The sequence below is a fragment of the Ooceraea biroi genome, chromosome 7, assembly GCF_003672135.1.
Source record: "Ooceraea biroi isolate clonal line C1 chromosome 7, Obir_v5.4, whole genome shotgun sequence".
In the NCBI taxonomy this organism is placed as follows: domain Eukaryota; kingdom Metazoa; phylum Arthropoda; class Insecta; order Hymenoptera; family Formicidae; genus Ooceraea; species Ooceraea biroi.
This window is the reverse complement of record NC_039512.1, coordinates 9,691,461-9,710,330: the sequence shown is the minus strand read 5'-3', so window position 1 is coordinate 9,710,330 and position 18,870 is coordinate 9,691,461. Positions and strand designations below refer to the sequence as shown.

The following is an 18,870-nucleotide window of genomic DNA, read 5'->3' as shown; positions in this document are numbered from 1 at the left end:
TGCAATACGCAAGTGAGAATAGGAGAAATAAAACATAACGCCAAATTTTCACTCGCGATATTCTCGTGCTTGTATTTTTAACAAATATTGTACAAAACTTTAATATTTCCAACAATTTGTCTACTTGGAGATTGTATAAAAGCATTTTGCAATGCCATTCGTTTTGGTAGACTACCGATAAGAATGTACAATCCGATGTATTAACGGTTTCGATATATGCTCACAATCATATTCTTCTGTAATGTTAAAGAAGCATCTTACTTATACAAATAATTTGTTTCTTGCTTCGAACAATCATTGTGTCGCATGTCACGAGGTATCTTTGCGAAATAATAGATCATCATCAAAGTATTCAACAGAATACAAAAGTACTATATCACAATATAAATGGCCGACATGCTTTTGTTTAAAGTTTAACGGTTTCCACAGATGAGTTTCATATTTTTTCCGCGTTATCACGATGCAGAGTTTTCGAAATCAAAACTGGTTCCTGCAACACCTTTCGTGATATTCTGATCTGTCCGGTCACCGGATCGCGGCCGAAATATTTAACTTGTATTTCTTGGCCAACTTCGAGATCCAAAGCGCTAGGATGATGAATTTTCCGTTGATCCAATTGCGAGTTGGGTAATAATGCCGGCAACATGTTGGAATATAGCGTCACCATGACGCCGAATTCTCGAATTTCCACTATTTTTGCAGTGTAAATGGCGCCGAATTCTAAGGTCGGTTCACGATCTTTTTGCAGAAGGGCTTCAATCATTTCTTTTGCCTCAACCATCGCAGTTTCATTTGGCGCAAATATAGAGTAGGTGTTCTCGTCGCTTGGATATATCTGAAGAACATTGGAGCAACAAACTGACATCTCTTTCAAATTATTAAATTATTTCTAATAATAAATTATGAAAAATAATTTTAATAATAAGTTATTAAAAATAATTACGTAATACAAAATACTATTTAAAGATAATATTATATGACTACCGCGTATATTTTTTTTTCTTGAATATGGTAAAAGATTATCTTACGTGCACTCCAGTTTCCAAAAATATTTTCTTCAGATTTGTTCCCCCAATTCCAAGAAATTTTCCTCTTTGATGAATCGGGACTTCTAACTTTTCGACTACTGGCATCTTGTCTTTTTTAGTTTGTCGTGGTGTTTGTATCACTTTGTTCATAATTTTAATAATTTCTGTTTTAGCATCTGTCGCTTGATTGATACACTCCATTATAATTTTCAGCGGAATGCCCGGTATCTTTACGTCTGCCTGGAAAGCGGTGAATCCCCGCTTCGTACCTGCTATCTTGAAATCCATATCACCGAGATAATCCTCAATTCCCTGCAAAACGTTTTTAAAAGTAATTGAATCATTAATCCACATACAGATCTAGACGTTGAGCTAAACATTCACGTAAATTACCAGTAAATCAGTCAAGATCTTATACTCTTCGATATCTGTGTTACTTTCGTTATATTTAGTTATAAGACCCATGGCCACACCTGCTACCGGTGATAATATCGGTATACTTGCATCAAGCAATGCTAAACTTCCACCACAGACGGTAGCCATTGAAGAAGAACCTTTGTATGATAAATTTTATGATAAATATTAGTTAAAAGCAATGTAATCTTTTCAATTACTCTTCAATCTTTTTAATTAAAGCATTTTTGTTTGAACCATTTAGATTTCTCCATCGGTTGCCTCACCATTTGATTCTAAAACTTCGCTAGTCAGTCTTATAGTGAAGGGATAGTCCTTTGGAAGGATTGGTCGTAGGGCTTTTTCTGCTAAGGCACCGTGCCCCATTTCCCGACGACCCACCCGTCCAATATGGCCCGTTTCCTTAGTTGCGTATGGCGGAAATTCATAATGGAGAAAGAAATTCTTTTCCTTCACACCGCTATCAAGATAACATTAGATTAAATTTACAATGGCCACGTAATTAATTTTTCTAAACTTCTAAAATTTTCTTTCTCAATCTGCCTCTGTATTTTAAAATTTCTTCTTGCATCAAAATAACATCACCACAAAATTAGAAATCTCGCTAATGCAGGTATACCTGATCAACATCGAAACAGCGTCCATTTTGAGTGCACTTTCCAAAGAGTCCAAAGTTACGGCGCACATAACTTGAGTCTGACCTCTTTGGAATACAGCTGATCCGTGAAGAGGATTAAAGAGGTCCACTTGGCACGATATCTGGCGTAAATCGCTTAATGAACGACCGTCGCACCTGCAATGCATTGACATAGAGTATTCAGAGGAACGTGCGAAAATCAACAATAGATAGTCACAATATTTTCTATCAAAAAATACCTGACATTCTTTTCCAAAATTAACCTCCTGAAAACATCCTTAACAATGTTTCTAAAAACTTTTTCCGCTGACGTAATATCTAAGTCTGCATTATCTTTTCGCAATGTTGTGATAACGTCATCACTAAGCTTATTGATTGCATTGTCTCTCGAGAGCTTATCGTGCTCATAATCCGAGAAGATATCTTGCACTTTTGTCTCTGACAGCTTTTTCACAGTATTGATCAAAGTATCATCCTGTCGTTCGTCAGTTACAAATTTTCTTTTCGTTTTGCCACATGTTTTTTGCAAATTCGTTATCGCAGCTATGATACTCTGGCACTCCTTCATGCCAATCTTCATTACCTTCTTCAAGTCCTGCTGTAATATCTCATTAGCTGAACCCTCTATCATGACGATTAGGTTCTGCTTAGTTGCAGTGATAATCATATTTAATGTGCTATCTTGAATTTCGCGTCTTGTAGGATTGATTAGAACATCACTGTTAATCATTCCGACTCTAACAGCGCCTATGGGACCGTTCCATGGAATATCGGAAACGCTGAGAGCTGCGGAAGCACCATTAATTGCAATCACATCAGGATCATTTATGCCATCCATGGCTAACAGATTGCATGTTATTTGAGTGTCAAAGTAGAATCCTTGTGGGAATAATGGCCTTATGGACCGATCGATGACTCTGCTCGTGAGAATCTCACGTTCCGTTGGTCCAAGCTCCCTCCGTAAGAAATTGGTTGGTATGCGACCAGCTGCAGCTGCCTTTTGTCTGTAATCTACGACTAGCGGTAGGAATGAACTGGATGACGGCTGGCTTTTGCAGACTGCCGTGACCATGACGGAAGTGTCTCCCAAGGACACGACTGCGCTACCATCAGCAAAACGTGCATATTTGCCAGTAGACAAGCTGAGCTGTTTGCTAAATGTACAAAATATGTCGATCGATTAGAAATATATCAACTCTGTTGTTCTTCTACTATATTACTTTTTAAAATAACATAAACATTCATATACATTAAATACAAGTATATGGTAAAGTAAATTCTTCCAATAGAAAGGTTATAATTTCCAAGTAATTTCAAAATCTTTTCAAGCAAGTGTAAATATTGATTGAAGAAAAATCAAATAGATGGGTCTCAAGAAATATTTTGTAGAAGACAATCACTGAAAGGATTTGCTTTAAGATATAGGTTAGAATAAGTAAACGTGCCGTATCCTTACCCATTGGACAGCGTAACAATCTCTGTCCCAACGTTTGTGTGACTTGCAGTATTAAACTTAACATAAAATGTGTTTGCATTTTTACAGGTATTAATGTAATCTAAAAATAAAAACTTATGGTATTTCAATAACCTAAAACCTCTAAACACTGTCATTTTTGGCGGTATTCCACATGAACCACGGAATCTACTACAGCATAGTATCTTATCTGCTATAGTATCTGTAGTATCTATAGTGCAACTCCTCTGTCGGTAACTTTGATGTTTGCAAAATAAAATGCATTTAAAATAAAATAAAGAGGTTGCTCAATAACATTATTTTATATTTTAACTTCAGTTTACCTTCTTTTTCTCAGTATTCAAATATTATAGTTAAATTTAATATAATCTTTCAAGATGTTATTAAAATATCAAAAAATAAGTACTTTGTTTTTAATATATTTTTCAAATCATATTATTAAAAAAAACTTTTGTTATAGGCTATTGAACCATATTACTTGAAAATAAGAATCACGTTTAATCCGATAGGAGTTATACTCTTTTCTTGAGTTTAAAAAGCGAAATTCAAATGTGCGAGCAATTACATTAATTGGAGCTGACTTCCTAATCTATATATAATTACTAAATAGCTTATGTTTAGGTCATATGATTTAGGTAATATGATTTAGCAATAGATTCTAACAGATGTTTATAAAAAAAGTTTTATAAAATTATGATATTTATTTGTATGACTTTATTTATGTAAATAGTAATAATAATCTTATTTAAATTAAATTAATTCAAATAAATGTCTTATTCTATACATTATGTGCAGTAAATAATGACTTGTAACTGCGACAAAGATTTCCATGGAAAATTTACATATAACAAAAAACTAGTTGGCTCCAGAATGTCGGTACTGATTATAAATGTGCTGTATCGATAACTTTTAAGTCTTCTTTAAGTAAAACGAGTAAAACAAGTAAACGAGTAAATCATTTATCTATCTTCATTATGATTTTCTTACACACTCATGACCTAAATAAACATTGTAGTAGATTTCAGTTTCATTCGAGAAATGCTCTCATGTATGTTTATAATAAGCTCAATTATTTTAACAGTACTATATTTTTTTCTGCTTTGCTTTATTTTTCAAGACGCAAAATGTATAACTGTTTTATTTCAAATACAGCAGAATGCAATTAACATTTTGACAATAAAGTTGATTCATCGAAAAAATGTGCATATACATATATTTATTTATTTCTTTGATAAATGTTAATCATTGCATAACAAATACAATTTCTTTTTTGAATATTAATGAAAAAAATGAGATATTTGTTATATAAAAAAGTTGTATATGTAATGAAACACGGTAAAATTGTACGTTAATAAAAATTTGTGTTAGCCTATTTGAACAAGTTAAGCGGAGCATTTTGCCTACTATCAACGATATTGCTTAGAACAATGTGGGAAGAGGAAAGGTTAACCCGGAGAAACAATAAAGGCATATGGCTGCTATCAGCGCCTGGTTAACCCGGAGGTAAATAGGCAGCCGCAAATGTTCCTACTTGTTGCTTAATATGCAGCGTATGAGTGCTTCCTCGTATGTGACATATTTGCGCCATCTTTATTCGACGCAAACTGTGAAGTTGATAATTCATTTTATTTATATGAGTTAAATAATTACTACGTGATACTACATTCTATATTGTTTCATCTGTTGTGTTGCATTTTTATTTAAATACCTTGAATAAACGCAAAAGAGAATAAAGATACACATTTGAAAGTTTTGGCAAGATATTTTCCCATTTTTTCAAAATATATACATTTTCATAAATATGAATTTTTTCGTGTCAAACTATCTAATGTGAAAGATGTGATGCAAATTCGTTAATATACGAATTTTTAAGTAAAGTGAGAATTAATTATATATTACTCTTCGTCTGCTAATTTTTGTTAATGAATTATTATATTTTCATTCTTACTTGGTAATATTTAGAACACAAACAGAGCACGAATAAGAAACAAATCAGAGTTTACGATAAGTGATAGTGCTAGAATATTCTATCTAGTCTGGAACGTTTGACGCGTTCAACAATTCGTAATGTATGTATTTCTCTGATAAAGTTACAATCAACTCTCCTCAGTTGTCAATAATTGATCAATGTTGGTTAATTTAGAGACACACACACGCGCACACATATAGTTGTACTAAACTAACAATAATAGTGAATAAAATAGTTATAGTTTGCTATACACAATATAATATTATTAACTACAACATTTATAGGCTACATTATTAAGATATAATTTTCCAAGTTTTATTTAAAAAATAGGAAAGTATTTTAATTTTCGCACACTTGATTACTTGTACTTACTCTTTCTGTTCTTTTTTTTCTTTCTACGTGCGTGTTTTTTATGTTTATTCTGAATTACGTGTTAACTATTAATTACTATAAATAATAAATAATACGAGTTAGTTATAAATAATATATAGTTATAAATAATATAATAATAATGCTTTAACTAAAAGTTCCAATAAAACAAGGAAAGCGATATTAATTTACAATTAAAAATATAATGCGCAGTAGATATCCATAAATACGTAAGACCAACAAGTGAAATCGCTTGTTTGATATTTAAAAGTGGAAGACAACTTTGGGTAGTTATTGTCGTTCTACCGTAGTCAGATAAGCGCAATACGCAGACGTCATTACGAAATGCTGACAGCGAAATCAAGAACGTCAATTCCGACGCAAGTGTGATCCACGCTGATCTGCTGGGGTTCCGCCTTATCGTATGACCCCCAATAATTTATTACGAGCTGTAGTAATAAATTTAGGAGCGCCACCGTGTAAATACTAGAGTGCTGTTGAATACGTTGCTAATCGAGCTTGCAATCGCGAAGCACGACAGCTGATTCAATACAGGTCGATTTATTTTTGGCGAAGTAATATCGCTGATTTAAAAAAACGAAAAGGACTTTTGCAGTGAACGCCCTTGTGTATATATGATCGATTGATAGTTTCGTGTCTCGCTATGCAAGTGTGTATATCATGTGCGCGTACAAGTTAATTAAATGATAATGAAAATAATGGACGTGCTGTGACCAAATGTGCTTCTTTTTAAGACACGATGTTACATGAGTATATCAGTATAGCATACCAGTGATGCATCTTTTATGTATGATTGCATGATCTTTTAAATTATTCATTTAGTCACATGATATCGCGTGATGAATTATATTCTTTTTGAAAACGTACGAATCGCACTTGCAATTTGAGCTCAGATTGAAATTAATTACATTGAATTGAAATATCATCGAATGATTTAAAGCTAAAATAAAGTAGAAAGTTCGAGCATCTTGTTTAATTAAGCAAAATAGAAATTCGAATAGAGAATTCCAAGTATGCTTTTGAAAACGTATTTCGAAAAAGTGCGTCGCATATGTGATAATCGACAACCAGTTTTATAACGATTTCACGTAGCTCTTCACGTTTAATCTATGCACGTATCGATTGAATTTAATTGTACAGAAAATTAACATCGTAAGATTAAAATCGTAAGAAGATTACAACGACTCATGAATCATAATTCGTCGTTGTCAAATTTCCACCGATGATAATCAGAGTGTTATCGCTATTTGCGAAGATATGATATAATCTATAAGTTATATTTAGAAATAAAGTATTATATAATAAATTTCTGCATAAAATTTTTATTTAAATCTACTACTGTTTAAATTGTGTTTTTCTTAAGGATAACATAATTCTTTGGTTACATTTTATAATGAATACGTTATTAACATAGTGGAAAAGCTATTTTCATGTAATATATAATGTAGTATAATATACTGCAATATCGCAATGTTTATGTAAAGGAGATAAGATAGAACGTGAGCAACTATTAAGTCACGTGTGAATCTGCGTGTCGGTTATAAAATGCAATTTTTTGTCCTTAACATAATCTCTATTAAATCTGCGTGTCGATTATAAAATGCAATTTTTATCGTTAATATAATCTTTATTAATATTGTTAACAATCATAAAGGTGCGTCGACAATTTGCGAGGAAATAAGATTCTTTATATATTTAAGAAAACCGTATTATTATTATCGTTATATTATCATAATATTATACAAAAGTAATGAGCTGATAACATACACAGAGATTGTTCATTTCTGCTTTTTCAACACTTGTTTTTGAGATATTTTTAGATAAAGTAGTTTCAGTTTCCAATAATCTTGAGTATTTTCTTGAAATACAGTATGTTCTGAAACAATCCACATTGTTACAAACTTCTGAATAAAAAGTGAAAGTTAATCACTTATCTTCGTAATGGGCTATACTTATTTACCGTAGTGATTTAACTTATAATACTGAATATCTTATCAATTAATATACGAAAACAAAATTGTTGAGAGAACCACTTGAAAAACCAAGAAATGTAATCTTTTATCTATTCTTACTTTTGCAACATGATTATGTGTCTTCCGAAAATGCTTAAAGCTGATAGATGTACATGTATGTTTGCGTACAGTTTATTACATTTTCAAAGTAGTTAATGCTTTAATTTAATACAGTGATTGTAGCATATATGTATAATATAACTATCTGATTATATACTTTTTAGTAAAACGAGGTAATAACGCGTGATAATGAAAGATCCGATATTTAAATGATCTGAAAGAGGAATGATGTCAGAGATAATATCAAAATCTCTAACTCTCATTTCTTCATGAAGTTCATTTCTTATCTTATCTATACAACACAGCTGTGTTAAATGTTCGATTACGTTGTCCAATTACATGTCGAGTTTTAGCTGCTACGCCCAAGCAGGATGACGTGTTGTTTGTGCGGACCCCCTGTAAATTACAATAGATAAAAATGATAAGATTTACGAAGGAGTGATTATAACTGCACATCGTGACATTTACAACTTGGAATAAAATTTCGAAATCTAAATTTAGAAATTTTGTGTACATAGGTGCGATTCTGTTTTTAAACGAGATAATTGGAAAATTTTGGAAAGTGCGAGGAAAATAAGTTATTTTTCGCATTAAACATTATTTTTTTAATATATTGCAACAGAAGCTTTCTCTATTGCAATGCTCAAAGGAATTAATTAATTTACCTGATAGAGATTTATATGGATGATGAAATTAGTCCGGAAAATTTCTCCAATTACTCTGATATATTTAATTTTGCTGTCGTTGATAATATATTATTACCTTATTATTTTATAGATTTATAATTATAATATCAGTTTATTTCTTTTTAAATAAAAATAATATTATATAATGTTAAATTTTGCAATATATGCAAAATGTTTCGAAATATATCTATAATACTGCCTTATTATGTACATACATGCTTACTACTTTAAAAACACAGATGGAATTACGATCGAAAACTCGTTAGTCGGAAATTCGCAGTTTCGATATGGATTATATATGAATCTCCAGTAAAATAAAAAATTTCAAAAAACCAATCTTTCTCACTAAAAATGAAAAAAATTCCTTGTTTGTCACACTTGTGTAAGAGAAATTGGATGTATCTATACAGTTTACATGAATAAAAGCTCAGAGGTGAAAGGATTATTTGATAATATTGAAACTGTGTTAAATTTCTTTGAATCTAATCTGATCTAATCTAATCTTTTTCAATTTGCAAAAGATACGAGTGGACGTGTGTACCCTTGGGAGGCACGCGTCGTCATGCATGTCGGCACCTTGTTCTAAGGCACGCAGTAATTGATTAACAACTCATATCTCATGAGAATGCCTATGCGCATTTCACTCATGCACTTCTGTTGATGTTCGACATGCTCCGATGAAGATTCGACGAAGCCAAATACTCCACGGAACAATTAAGAGAAACTTGAATCAGTTATATGTATTTTACCGTTTATTCCACAAATTATTATTAATAAACAGATTTCGGAAGCTCTTTGACATAGAATTTAAGAAAATAAAGCAAGGAAATGAGTTAATTAATTTATAAATTGAGATGAATTTTATAAAAACAATTTCTTATAATATTAATATCATGTTTGGTTGCATTAATTATTTCACTCTGCTTATTCAGTTCTTAGAAATTCAATTGATTATAAGTTTTAAAAAATTTCAAGTATATTTGAATCTTTTCTGCAGCTAAATATACTGTTATCAGTGTTATTGCACTTGAGAATTGCAAACACAGTATAAATCGCTTATACGCAGTATAAATCTGTTTCACAGATTTTTGCGGCGGCTTTTCTTTTCGATCATCGCAAGGCCGGTGCTTTCGATGACTTTTAAATGACGCCCCACCGCACGCTTCCAGATTCTCAAAGAGATAAGCTTAATCATCAACCGATCTTTCTGACTCTCGAATATTATTCCGGCGTTGCATTGCGCCGGAGATTTCGCGCGTCGCCGACGTCAACGCCGTTGTTGGAACAAATAACAATAATTGAACCACTTGCTCTGTAACGGGTTATCATCGCACGTGCCCTCTTCCCACTCGTAACCCCGCTCCGCACCCCGGGGGCCCCGTGAATCCTAACTTACTCGGGCGCCGGTTGGTCGACGCGTTTACGAGTACTCGAGATCATTGGTCGGCTCATTCCCGCTCGCGTTTTTTCGGCTCGCGATTGATCTCGTCTATAAAACAGCCGCGAGAAAGTCACGCCAGCCACTTGTCGTGAGCGCGCGATAGACACGCGAACCGATCGATCAGTTACTTTACGGTTGTTTGTCCGCCATTCTTATCAGTCGTCATTGACAAGAGTTCCTTCCGTTCGAGTTCCATTCACAGCCGAAGAGTGAAAATGCCGTTTCCGGATACCGCTAATGGTCACGACTGCCTTCCGGCGGTCAAGCGACTGACCGCCAATAATGACGTGCTGCAAACGAATGGGAAGGCTGCGCGACACACGTAAGTTCAATTTAAATCGCGGAGCTTGGAGCATCTGGAACGTTAATGAGCGTGAAAAAAAACAAAAAAACTCGTAAATGCAGGATATCCGAGGAGAAGTACGCAAGAAGAGTAACACGCTTCGTTTCTCGCATACTATTACATACAATTTTGCGGCAGCCTGAAAGAGTTATGTCCTTTTACAAGTGCGTAACATTTGTTTTACATAGGCTTGTGTAAATGATCCTGGGAACCCTGAAGTTCTAGGAGCTTTACTTGAGATTAACTAGGAGATAAGCCGGACGAACTTTCTTTTTCAAACGAAAAAAACCGAAGTTTTGTAACTTTATCTTGAAAAACTCTTTATCTGAATAAAAAATTTTATCTTAATGGTATACATTTCTCAATACGCCGACCGGGTTGAAGATATAAATAGAATATAGTGGAAACGATCGGCGAAAATGTACGAGAATTTGCCGCCCGCTGGATGCTAATAATTAGCAATATCATGAAATTAGTTGGGCTAATTCTACTTCTCACAAATATAACGCAAATCAAATGAACAAAGTATTCTGCACATGCTCACGCATCGGCGGTAATTTGATGTAATTTCAGCCCGAAATTGGTACAAAACGGTGCGGTTACCTGGTAAATTACCGGCAGACTCAAATAGTACCAGATTTAACCTAAATGCGTAACATCGGCTTTATGGAGTATTACAAATCACGCATTGAAATGCGCGTACATGTACGCACGAAAAGCGTCGGCCGATATACATAGTGCTCCCCAAAAAATATTGCAGGCGTTGTCTCTAGAATGACGAAACAATAAATTGAATTGCTACATGAAAAAAGTCGTATGTAACAATTATGTGAAACTATGTAACGCAAGAAAGGAATATGTGATTCTAACGGAATAATGAAATATATGCACGACACAAAAAGATCTTCCAAAGATTAATCTCTTAATGTCAAAACCAAAATGTATTATTAATCGGATAAGAAGATTATTTTGAATTCATCGTTGTCTTGTTTTAATATGCAATTATTCTAGAAAAACATTACACATTCGTCACGAATTGAATCAGATACATCTATTGTTTCAACCACCTTGAATAATTACCAAATCGGTCATGAGTGACACATTAGTTCCACTATTTTGTATTTACTACATGACGCATAATGTAACTCTATAGATAAAGAATGAGAAGTGAGGAAAAATTGAGTATAGTATTTCCTTGCCAATATTGCTGAGGAACAGACAACAAACCAGCAAGTTTCTAATTCTTAATTTTATCTTTCCTTTTCTTGATGTAATAATAATGTTCAGTGTATATAAAAAATAATAAATTTATTTGGGAATGCGTTTGTAACAATTGTACAAACGTCATATAAAGTTATATAAACAGTTATATAAGCGTACATAAAGAACAGATATCATCTAAATAGATTTATTAACGCACGTACGATAAGAATCCTTCACGGTTTAATTTTCAATGTTAGCTGAAAAAACTAAATGTAAATTAGGCAGCAAAAAATTAGTAAGCAAAAAGAAGTTGCTTTTGATTTGTCATACCACTCTCTCGATGCGCATTTATTCAAGGACTGGTAAATTCATTTATGCTGAATTTATTTGTCACGGTAGCTGCATGATCGTAACAAAAGATGATTCAATCGCGTATGCATTTATGGCAGGTTTATATTTCTTCCTCTTAGAAATTTTCGTTACACCCTGTAGCTAAACGCACAGCTCATCTATCGCGTATGCGCATACACGCGCGCAAATGCACACAGAAAATTTCCACGCATTGAGATGAACAAGCGCGTACATGGCAATCCGAATATTGTAGTCCTACTTTGGTCGTTTTAACAGTCATAGTTCCGCCAAATGCAAAACGTTATTAAACGTTTAATCAAGTGAAGTGAATAAAGTGAAAAGAAAGATCCCAGAAATTCGAATACTGGAAAACTTCAAGTGTTTAAACTCTTGAAAAAATCTAAGAATTTGAGATTTGAGGGATTGATTAAACTGATGAAGAATTTCATGACTCTAAAAATATACGGTCTAAAGATTTAAATATTCAGAAATTTAAGAAATTAAAAAGTCAAGAGAAAGTCCAAGTTCAATTTCCTACAACTTTATGAAATTAGTGCGCGCCAGATACAATTTAAATTTAATCAGATAATTTTAATTATAATTATAATTAATTATATATATAAAATATTCAAACAATTTGTTAGTAGAAAATCCTGAGTAATATTTATTCAAAGTTAGATGCAATCGAATTCAACTTAACAACTGCTTTAATGCATACATTCACGTCAGTCTCGTGATTGATTTATTTCGATTTGTTGATTAGAATATATTAGGAAGAGAACGTTGGTGTTGAAGGTCATACGGAAATCAACTGACGATCTAGAAAAAGTGGTCTGTACTATGTAAATTGTATGTGTTAATTAGTATGCGCTATTAAATGCATTCGTTGTATAGATAAGATCCTCAATTAAATAAAACTGAATGAATATTCTATTTAACGTTTCGCAGCTTCCGGTACACGCCCACTTCTTACATGTTTTTAGTGCACAAGCATTACAAAACATATAAATCTCTTCGTTATTAAGTGAACGTATTTTCCACCTCCAAGTTTTGAAAAAAATTGCTTGTGCGATATAATTTCATGATGAATGACTAATTTTCCAATCATCGTTGTGAAGCCTAGATATGTAATTACATATAATTATCACATATGACGTTCAATGTAGCTGTATGATTGCACAAGCTAAAGCAATGGGTACGACGTCTGCTTAATCAGCACCAATCTATTGAGTACGCTTTAATATATCTCCTATTAACACTATATCTCCCATTAACACAGTACTGATACAATATTGGTACAGAGAAAAGCCGACTAACAAATTCGATCATGTGTTCGACAGTTATAATATTATACACTCTCTTTATGCGACAATTTCTCTATGCAAGTTGATTCATAATATTGCGTATCGTAAAATAAATATACGACAGTTACATTATTTCATATTCTCACTGATGTATTTAAGTTGAAGCATTTGGTATTAAATATTTTATATTTTCCAGATACACCTTCGAAACGCTACAAGAATCAGCGCAGTACTTGTTGGATCGCACCAACCTGAGACCGAAGATAGGAATTATATGCGGCTCGGGAATGGGTTAGTAATTGCACTATTTTTACTCTTAAGGTATATATGATTTTTGCGTTCACATATAATTAAGTAATTAAATAAAATAATTTTATCTAAGTTATTAGTATTACAAGAACTTAGTAATTATGCATTCAATACCTGACAACACTTTCTGTAAAAGAATGTAAAGGTTTATGCATCTTGAATTATTTAATTAAATATGATTAATTTATGTATATTTCGCTTGAACCTTAAAACTGACTTACAAAAATACTTCATCAGCTTCATTGTAAAGGATGAAAAAGTTTGCTCAAGGTATAATATTAAAAAGATTGGTGCTGGGATTAAAAAGAATTAATTATTTATCGAGACGAGTGAAATTTTTAATAATACAGTTACAGAAGAGTTTGCAAATATTTGTGTGATACTTTTAAATATTTACAATATTAATAATGTGTGCTTAATTACGATTTTATGCTTATCTATGTTATTATATTCTTAACCCCATGCTTGTGACGCTTATTTAATGTTAACTATACCTGTTTGTGTTGCTGCGCGATTTTTATTTCTATATTTAGAAAACTATATAGTTGTGTGTGAAAATGAACAACTACATTTGCTGGCGAACTTATATGTTAAAACAAAGTAATGGTGCTGGTGTTCTTAAAACTATAAAATATAAATCCACTTTCTTTATCTAAAACAAAAAAAATAAAGATATGGAATATTCAAAGGTTAAAGCGAATCGTAACTAGCTTTAAAAAAAATAAATAACTTTTTAATAATCTTTTTCAATCTAATCTGCGTAAGTTTTTTTTATTTTTTTGCAAGTTGCATAAAGAACATTGCGGTACAAAAGCGATTCTGTTGCTTTCAACAATTATAAATGGTTGGCGGGGCATCTCCGGTGTGGTTGTCCTATCACAGCTTTGTTTATTCCTAAACAGGATCATATGAGCAAAACGAGTTGTGTCCAGGTTCAATCGCGGAATCTCTCGTGGACAAGCAATGCTTCCCTTATGAAGAAATCCCACATTTCCCGATATCCACGGTAAAGGGTCACACTGGCCAAATGGTTTTCGGTTATCTGCAGGGTGTACCAATCATGTGCATGCAGGGCAGATTTCATTATTACGAAGGCTACCCCCTCTGGAAGGTAGGAATAGTGACAATCGTCAACAATCTTTATAAATGAAGCGGATGTTAAAAGAACGGATTACAGATGACGTTATAATGATCATTTGTAGTGCTCCATGCCGGTGAGAGTGATGAAGTTGGTGGGCGTGACGCACCTGATCACCACAAATGCGGCCGGCGGTCTAAATCCCACTTACAAAGTTGGTGATATCATGATCATGAAGGATCACGTGAACATGATGGGTTTTGCCGGCAACAACCCGCTTCAGGGACCAAATGATGACAGGTAGTCTATATACAGAATTAAACTTTTCTTTTCACTGCACGCGGGTCGAAAATCGAGTTGAGCTAAAAGGGGTTGTTTGAGAAAATATCGAGAAGGTGATGTCTTCGTAGTCAACTGACAAAAAAATTTCCAAGTCGACTTGGCCTGGAAAGTAGAACAGATACAACTGACGACGGAACCGGCTCGTTAAGAAGTTGTAAGAGAAAACCTGAAGAAAAAGGTGTCGATGGGAGGGAGTAAAAGGGACGATATGAAGGAGAGCGGAGGGCAAGGCAGAGCGCAGAAAAGCTCTTTGCTGAGCAAATACGTCAATCAGCTTCTTTATGTCGCCGTGCAAATAGTTCATCAATCCGATTCAAGGGGTTATTCCGATGAAATAAATTAATTTCATTCTTTCTGCGCAAGTCACCCTTCTGTACATCTTTCTTTTCCCCAAGCTCTACATCGATCTTTTGAAGTCTGACGCGAGTTTAGATTATATCTTGATTTGCAGAACTCGATAGCAGTGGATTCACATTCATCAATATTGCTATTTTTTTATTGTTTTTTTATCAACCTTTTTAGCGGTTTTATTACTTCTTATGACGAATTGAGCATAAAAGAAAAATCTTACTTCTTTTTTCTGAAGAAAGAGAAAGTATATTATTGAAGAGTTAGAATATAACATAATAAATAATAAAGAATACTCTCGTTATTTATGTTAGTTACGTATTGGTAATTTTATTTTTTAATTTTCTTTTTTTCTCAGATTCGGTCCTCGATTTCCACCCATGAACAAAGCCTATAGTGCCATTCTGATGGAAATCGGCAGACAAGTGGCCAAAGAGATGGGTGTCAGTGACATTGTGCACAAGGGAGTTTATACGTGTTTGGGTGGGCCCAATTTCGAGACTGTAGCGGAGCTGAAAATGTTGAGGATGGTTGGCGTCGATGCAGTCGGTATGTTGTTTTTTAATATAATTTCTTAATTAATTAAATTTTACAAATGCGTTAATATTTTTGATGAAACTTCTAATAAACAAGCATTGGTAGTTTTAATGATTGAAAAATAAATGTGTTTTATGTGTCTGGAGCTGTAACAGCTGTAAAGCTGTAAATTTATTCGTGTTAAAAATTTTTGAAGTCTAAAAATGTCAATGAATGTTAACTTAGTACACAACAGTATTAGAGAGATCTAGTGTTGATGTCACAATGATATCTATGCAATTCCACATGTATGTTGATTTAATAGATAAGCGATTAATTTTCTTTCATTGTTCGCAAAACAGCTCATGATGGAATAACATGTTTTGCAATTGTTTGTCTCACATATTTACGTACTGTCATGTGGAGTAATTAAATTTATGGAATGAATGATCAAAATACGATAATATTGTAACCATAAAGTTGCACGTCATATGCTAAACTTGTTAAAAGTTGTTTATTTGAGTAATAATTATAGCGTTATTGAAAACCATAATGTTTCTAATAATTGTTAGGAAATCCAAAATGATTGCCCGTAATTGTAAAAGATTATTTCACAGCTTTGCTTACAAATCTTTAAACTATTTTTCTAAAATATTGATTAATTCCTTTATGTTATAAATAAATGAAGAAACATATTATATAAATATGAATATATATATATTTATTTAATTAATTAATTTATTAGAGATTATTGTACTACATGTAACATCATTATTTAGGCATGTCCACGGTTCACGAGGTAATTACTGCCCGGCATTGCGATCTTACCGTATTCGCGTTCAGTCTGATTACCAACCAATGCGTTACCGATTATGAAGATCACGGTGAAGCAAACCACGAGGAGGTGATGGACGTCGGCAAGGCGCGGCAACCGATTCTTCAAGACTTCGTGTCCAGAATCGTGATGCGCCTCAGGGATATGGAAACAAAATGATTTAATTGAGACTTTCTCTGACGATCAGGGCAGCATTCGCGAAGCAATACTACCTGAGAGACATAAAATCGTTGATTTGTTCATTACAGTTTTTATATATTCGTTTCTGAACAAAGCTTAGGAAAATTCGTTCGTAGGAATTTAAAAATCGATGACGCAGAATTTACGTTTCAGTATCGTTTCTAAATATATACTTTCATTATGTTTTCATTGATCCTTCTTTTTAATAACCGAGTATTAGGGGCAAAGCATATAATTGACGTAGATTGATTGACAGCTGAGTCCCGAATCCTCGTTATTCCATCGCAGTGTTTTACTTATTTACTTGGCGCCTAGGTTCTACTTATCTGAATTCGATTCAGATCTCAATTGATTCGTTACACATCTTAAGGAGCCTCGTTGAGAAAGGAGATGAAGAGAAGTGGGAAGGGATGGACTTAAAGATGGAGAGTTAGTCGAAGCTTCTTCTCGATTTTCCACCCTCGTTTCGTTACCTTCATCTCGTTTCCGCGCTCTTCCATCGCTAATGCATCATCGTTCGCCTCTGATAAATCTAGGGGCTTGAAGACCATACGGCGCGGCGTAGGAATGCCGAATTAAATTATGATTCGACGAGCGAAAAATTGTGCGGCTGTGAACCCGATTGCCGGAAGTATCTTTTTGCTGAATCTTTGCTGTCTTGAATTGCAAAACCGTTTTTGTATTTTTAAACAAATCAATCAATCAAAAATCAATTGTTTTAGGAGATTATTCTATAATCGTTTTATTTTTCAGGAAATGTATAAAAATTATTAAGTTGTTTCATAAAATTTTTTACATTGCGGATTTATACAGTTGAGTATGAAATGCGAACAAGATGAAGAAATATCGAAAAGTAATTATAAAAGATTTATTTGTAATTCCAATTATACATATAATAGTATTTAGTATCATTTACCATTTCTTTACTACAATATACATATATATAAAATTTATTTATCACATACAATAATAAAATAAACATATGGTATTAAAGAATATAATGCACGTATACTGTAGTGTTAATAATTATTTAAATATTAAGGATGAATTTTTATGTATATTGTACAATATATTTATAAAAATACGCTTTTACTTTATACAATAACTTTATCTGCAATTACAGTTTTAACCAGAATTATATTTCCTGAAATTATTCGGCAAAGAAACTATAGTTAAATATTTTATTTTCGACATTGAATGTTATGTGCTGCGCAAATTAAAAACAACTAGAAGATACTATATATATCGCAGAGCTTATTAATATGTTTATTACAAGTGATAAACTTCATATAAATTCTGTTGAAAGAAATGGTAAAGTTAATAATGAACAATAACAGAAAAATATTAACAAAGATGCTAAGAAATATTCACATATTCTATACTTGTGCACTTAATATTCCAGAAGATATATTTAATTTCATACAAGCTAAATAGCTTGTATGATTATTCAATTATCTCTTTCTTTATCTCTATGTATTGGGTCGTCCGGAAAGTTCGTGCCGATTTTTAATAGATGGCGTTGGAACATGTCTGAATATATCAATGTTACTGAAAACATACGATTTATATACATATGCTTAAAGGTGACATTTCAACGCATCTTTAGGAAAAAAGTTGTTTCAGATAAATTGATTCGTGTCAGTTTTGTACTCTTTTCAAGATGGAAGAAAACAAAGAACATTTTAGACACTTGATGCTTTTCTATTACCGGAAAGGCAAAAATGCCTCACAAGCAACAAATTCGATATGTTCTGTTTACGGAGAAGGCGCTTTAGCTGAAAGAACCGTACGTAAGTGGTTCGCTAAGTTTAGAGCTGGTGATTTTAACCTTAAAGACCAAGAACGCTCGGGCAGACCCTCTACTATTTTTGAAGCAATTAGTGACGGGTGACGAAAAATGGATCATTTACAACAATGTAGAACGAAAAAGATCCTGGGGTAAGCGAAATG

The 18,870-nt window shown here is 33.1% G+C and overlaps 2 protein-coding genes across 5 annotated transcripts in view; one reads left to right on the top strand and one right to left on the bottom strand.

The window, feature by feature from the left end:
* The window catches only part of LOC105279895 (purine nucleoside phosphorylase), an 87,130-nt gene extending 68,868 nt beyond the window's left edge, over nt 1-18,262 (top strand). Inside the window, exons 1-6 of one of the 4 annotated variants that reach the window (XM_011340008.2) lie at nt 10,175-10,433; nt 13,509-13,603; nt 14,554-14,732; nt 14,824-14,999; nt 15,748-15,938; nt 16,685-18,262. In XM_011340008.2, coding sequence (XP_011338310.1) covers nt 10,327-10,433; nt 13,509-13,603; nt 14,554-14,732; nt 14,824-14,999; nt 15,748-15,938; nt 16,685-16,899 — 963 coding nt within the window. In that variant the 5' untranslated portion in view covers nt 10,175-10,326 and the 3' untranslated portion in view covers nt 16,900-18,262. Of the gene's footprint in view, nt 1-10,174; nt 10,434-12,968; nt 13,239-13,508; nt 13,604-14,523; nt 14,733-14,823; nt 15,000-15,747; nt 15,939-16,684 lie in introns of those variants that run through there. The other 3 variants (XM_011340007.2, XM_020031791.2, XM_020031792.2) reach the window with 3 other exon arrangements.
* On the bottom strand, nt 46-3,754 carry LOC105279894 (polyribonucleotide nucleotidyltransferase 1, mitochondrial). The gene is made up of 7 exons (XM_026971501.1): nt 3,536-3,754; nt 2,319-3,233; nt 2,062-2,235; nt 1,709-1,902; nt 1,422-1,582; nt 1,029-1,340; nt 46-835 (listed from the first exon to the last, which is right to left on the bottom strand). The coding sequence occupies exons 1-7, from the start codon at nt 3,688-3,690 to the stop codon at nt 437-439; spliced, it is 2,310 nt and encodes a 769-aa protein (XP_026827302.1). The 5' UTR covers nt 3,691-3,754; the 3' UTR covers nt 46-436.
* Nucleotides 18,263-18,870: the final 608 nt, after the last annotated feature.

Excerpts from the sequence above, each read along its gene's own strand:
- LOC105279894 (XM_026971501.1), bottom strand. The coding sequence starts at position 3,690 with ATGACAGTGTTTAGAGGTTTTAGGTTATTGAAATACCATAAGTTTTTA. Across the intron at positions 3,234-3,535 it reads ATTGTTACGCTGTCCAATGG|CAAACAGCTCAGCTTGTCTA; the intron begins GTAAGGATACGG and ends TTGTACATTTAG. Across the intron at positions 1,583-1,708 it reads CGAAGTTTTAGAATCAAATG|GTTCTTCTTCAATGGCTACC; the intron begins GTGAGGCAACCG and ends TATCATACAAAG.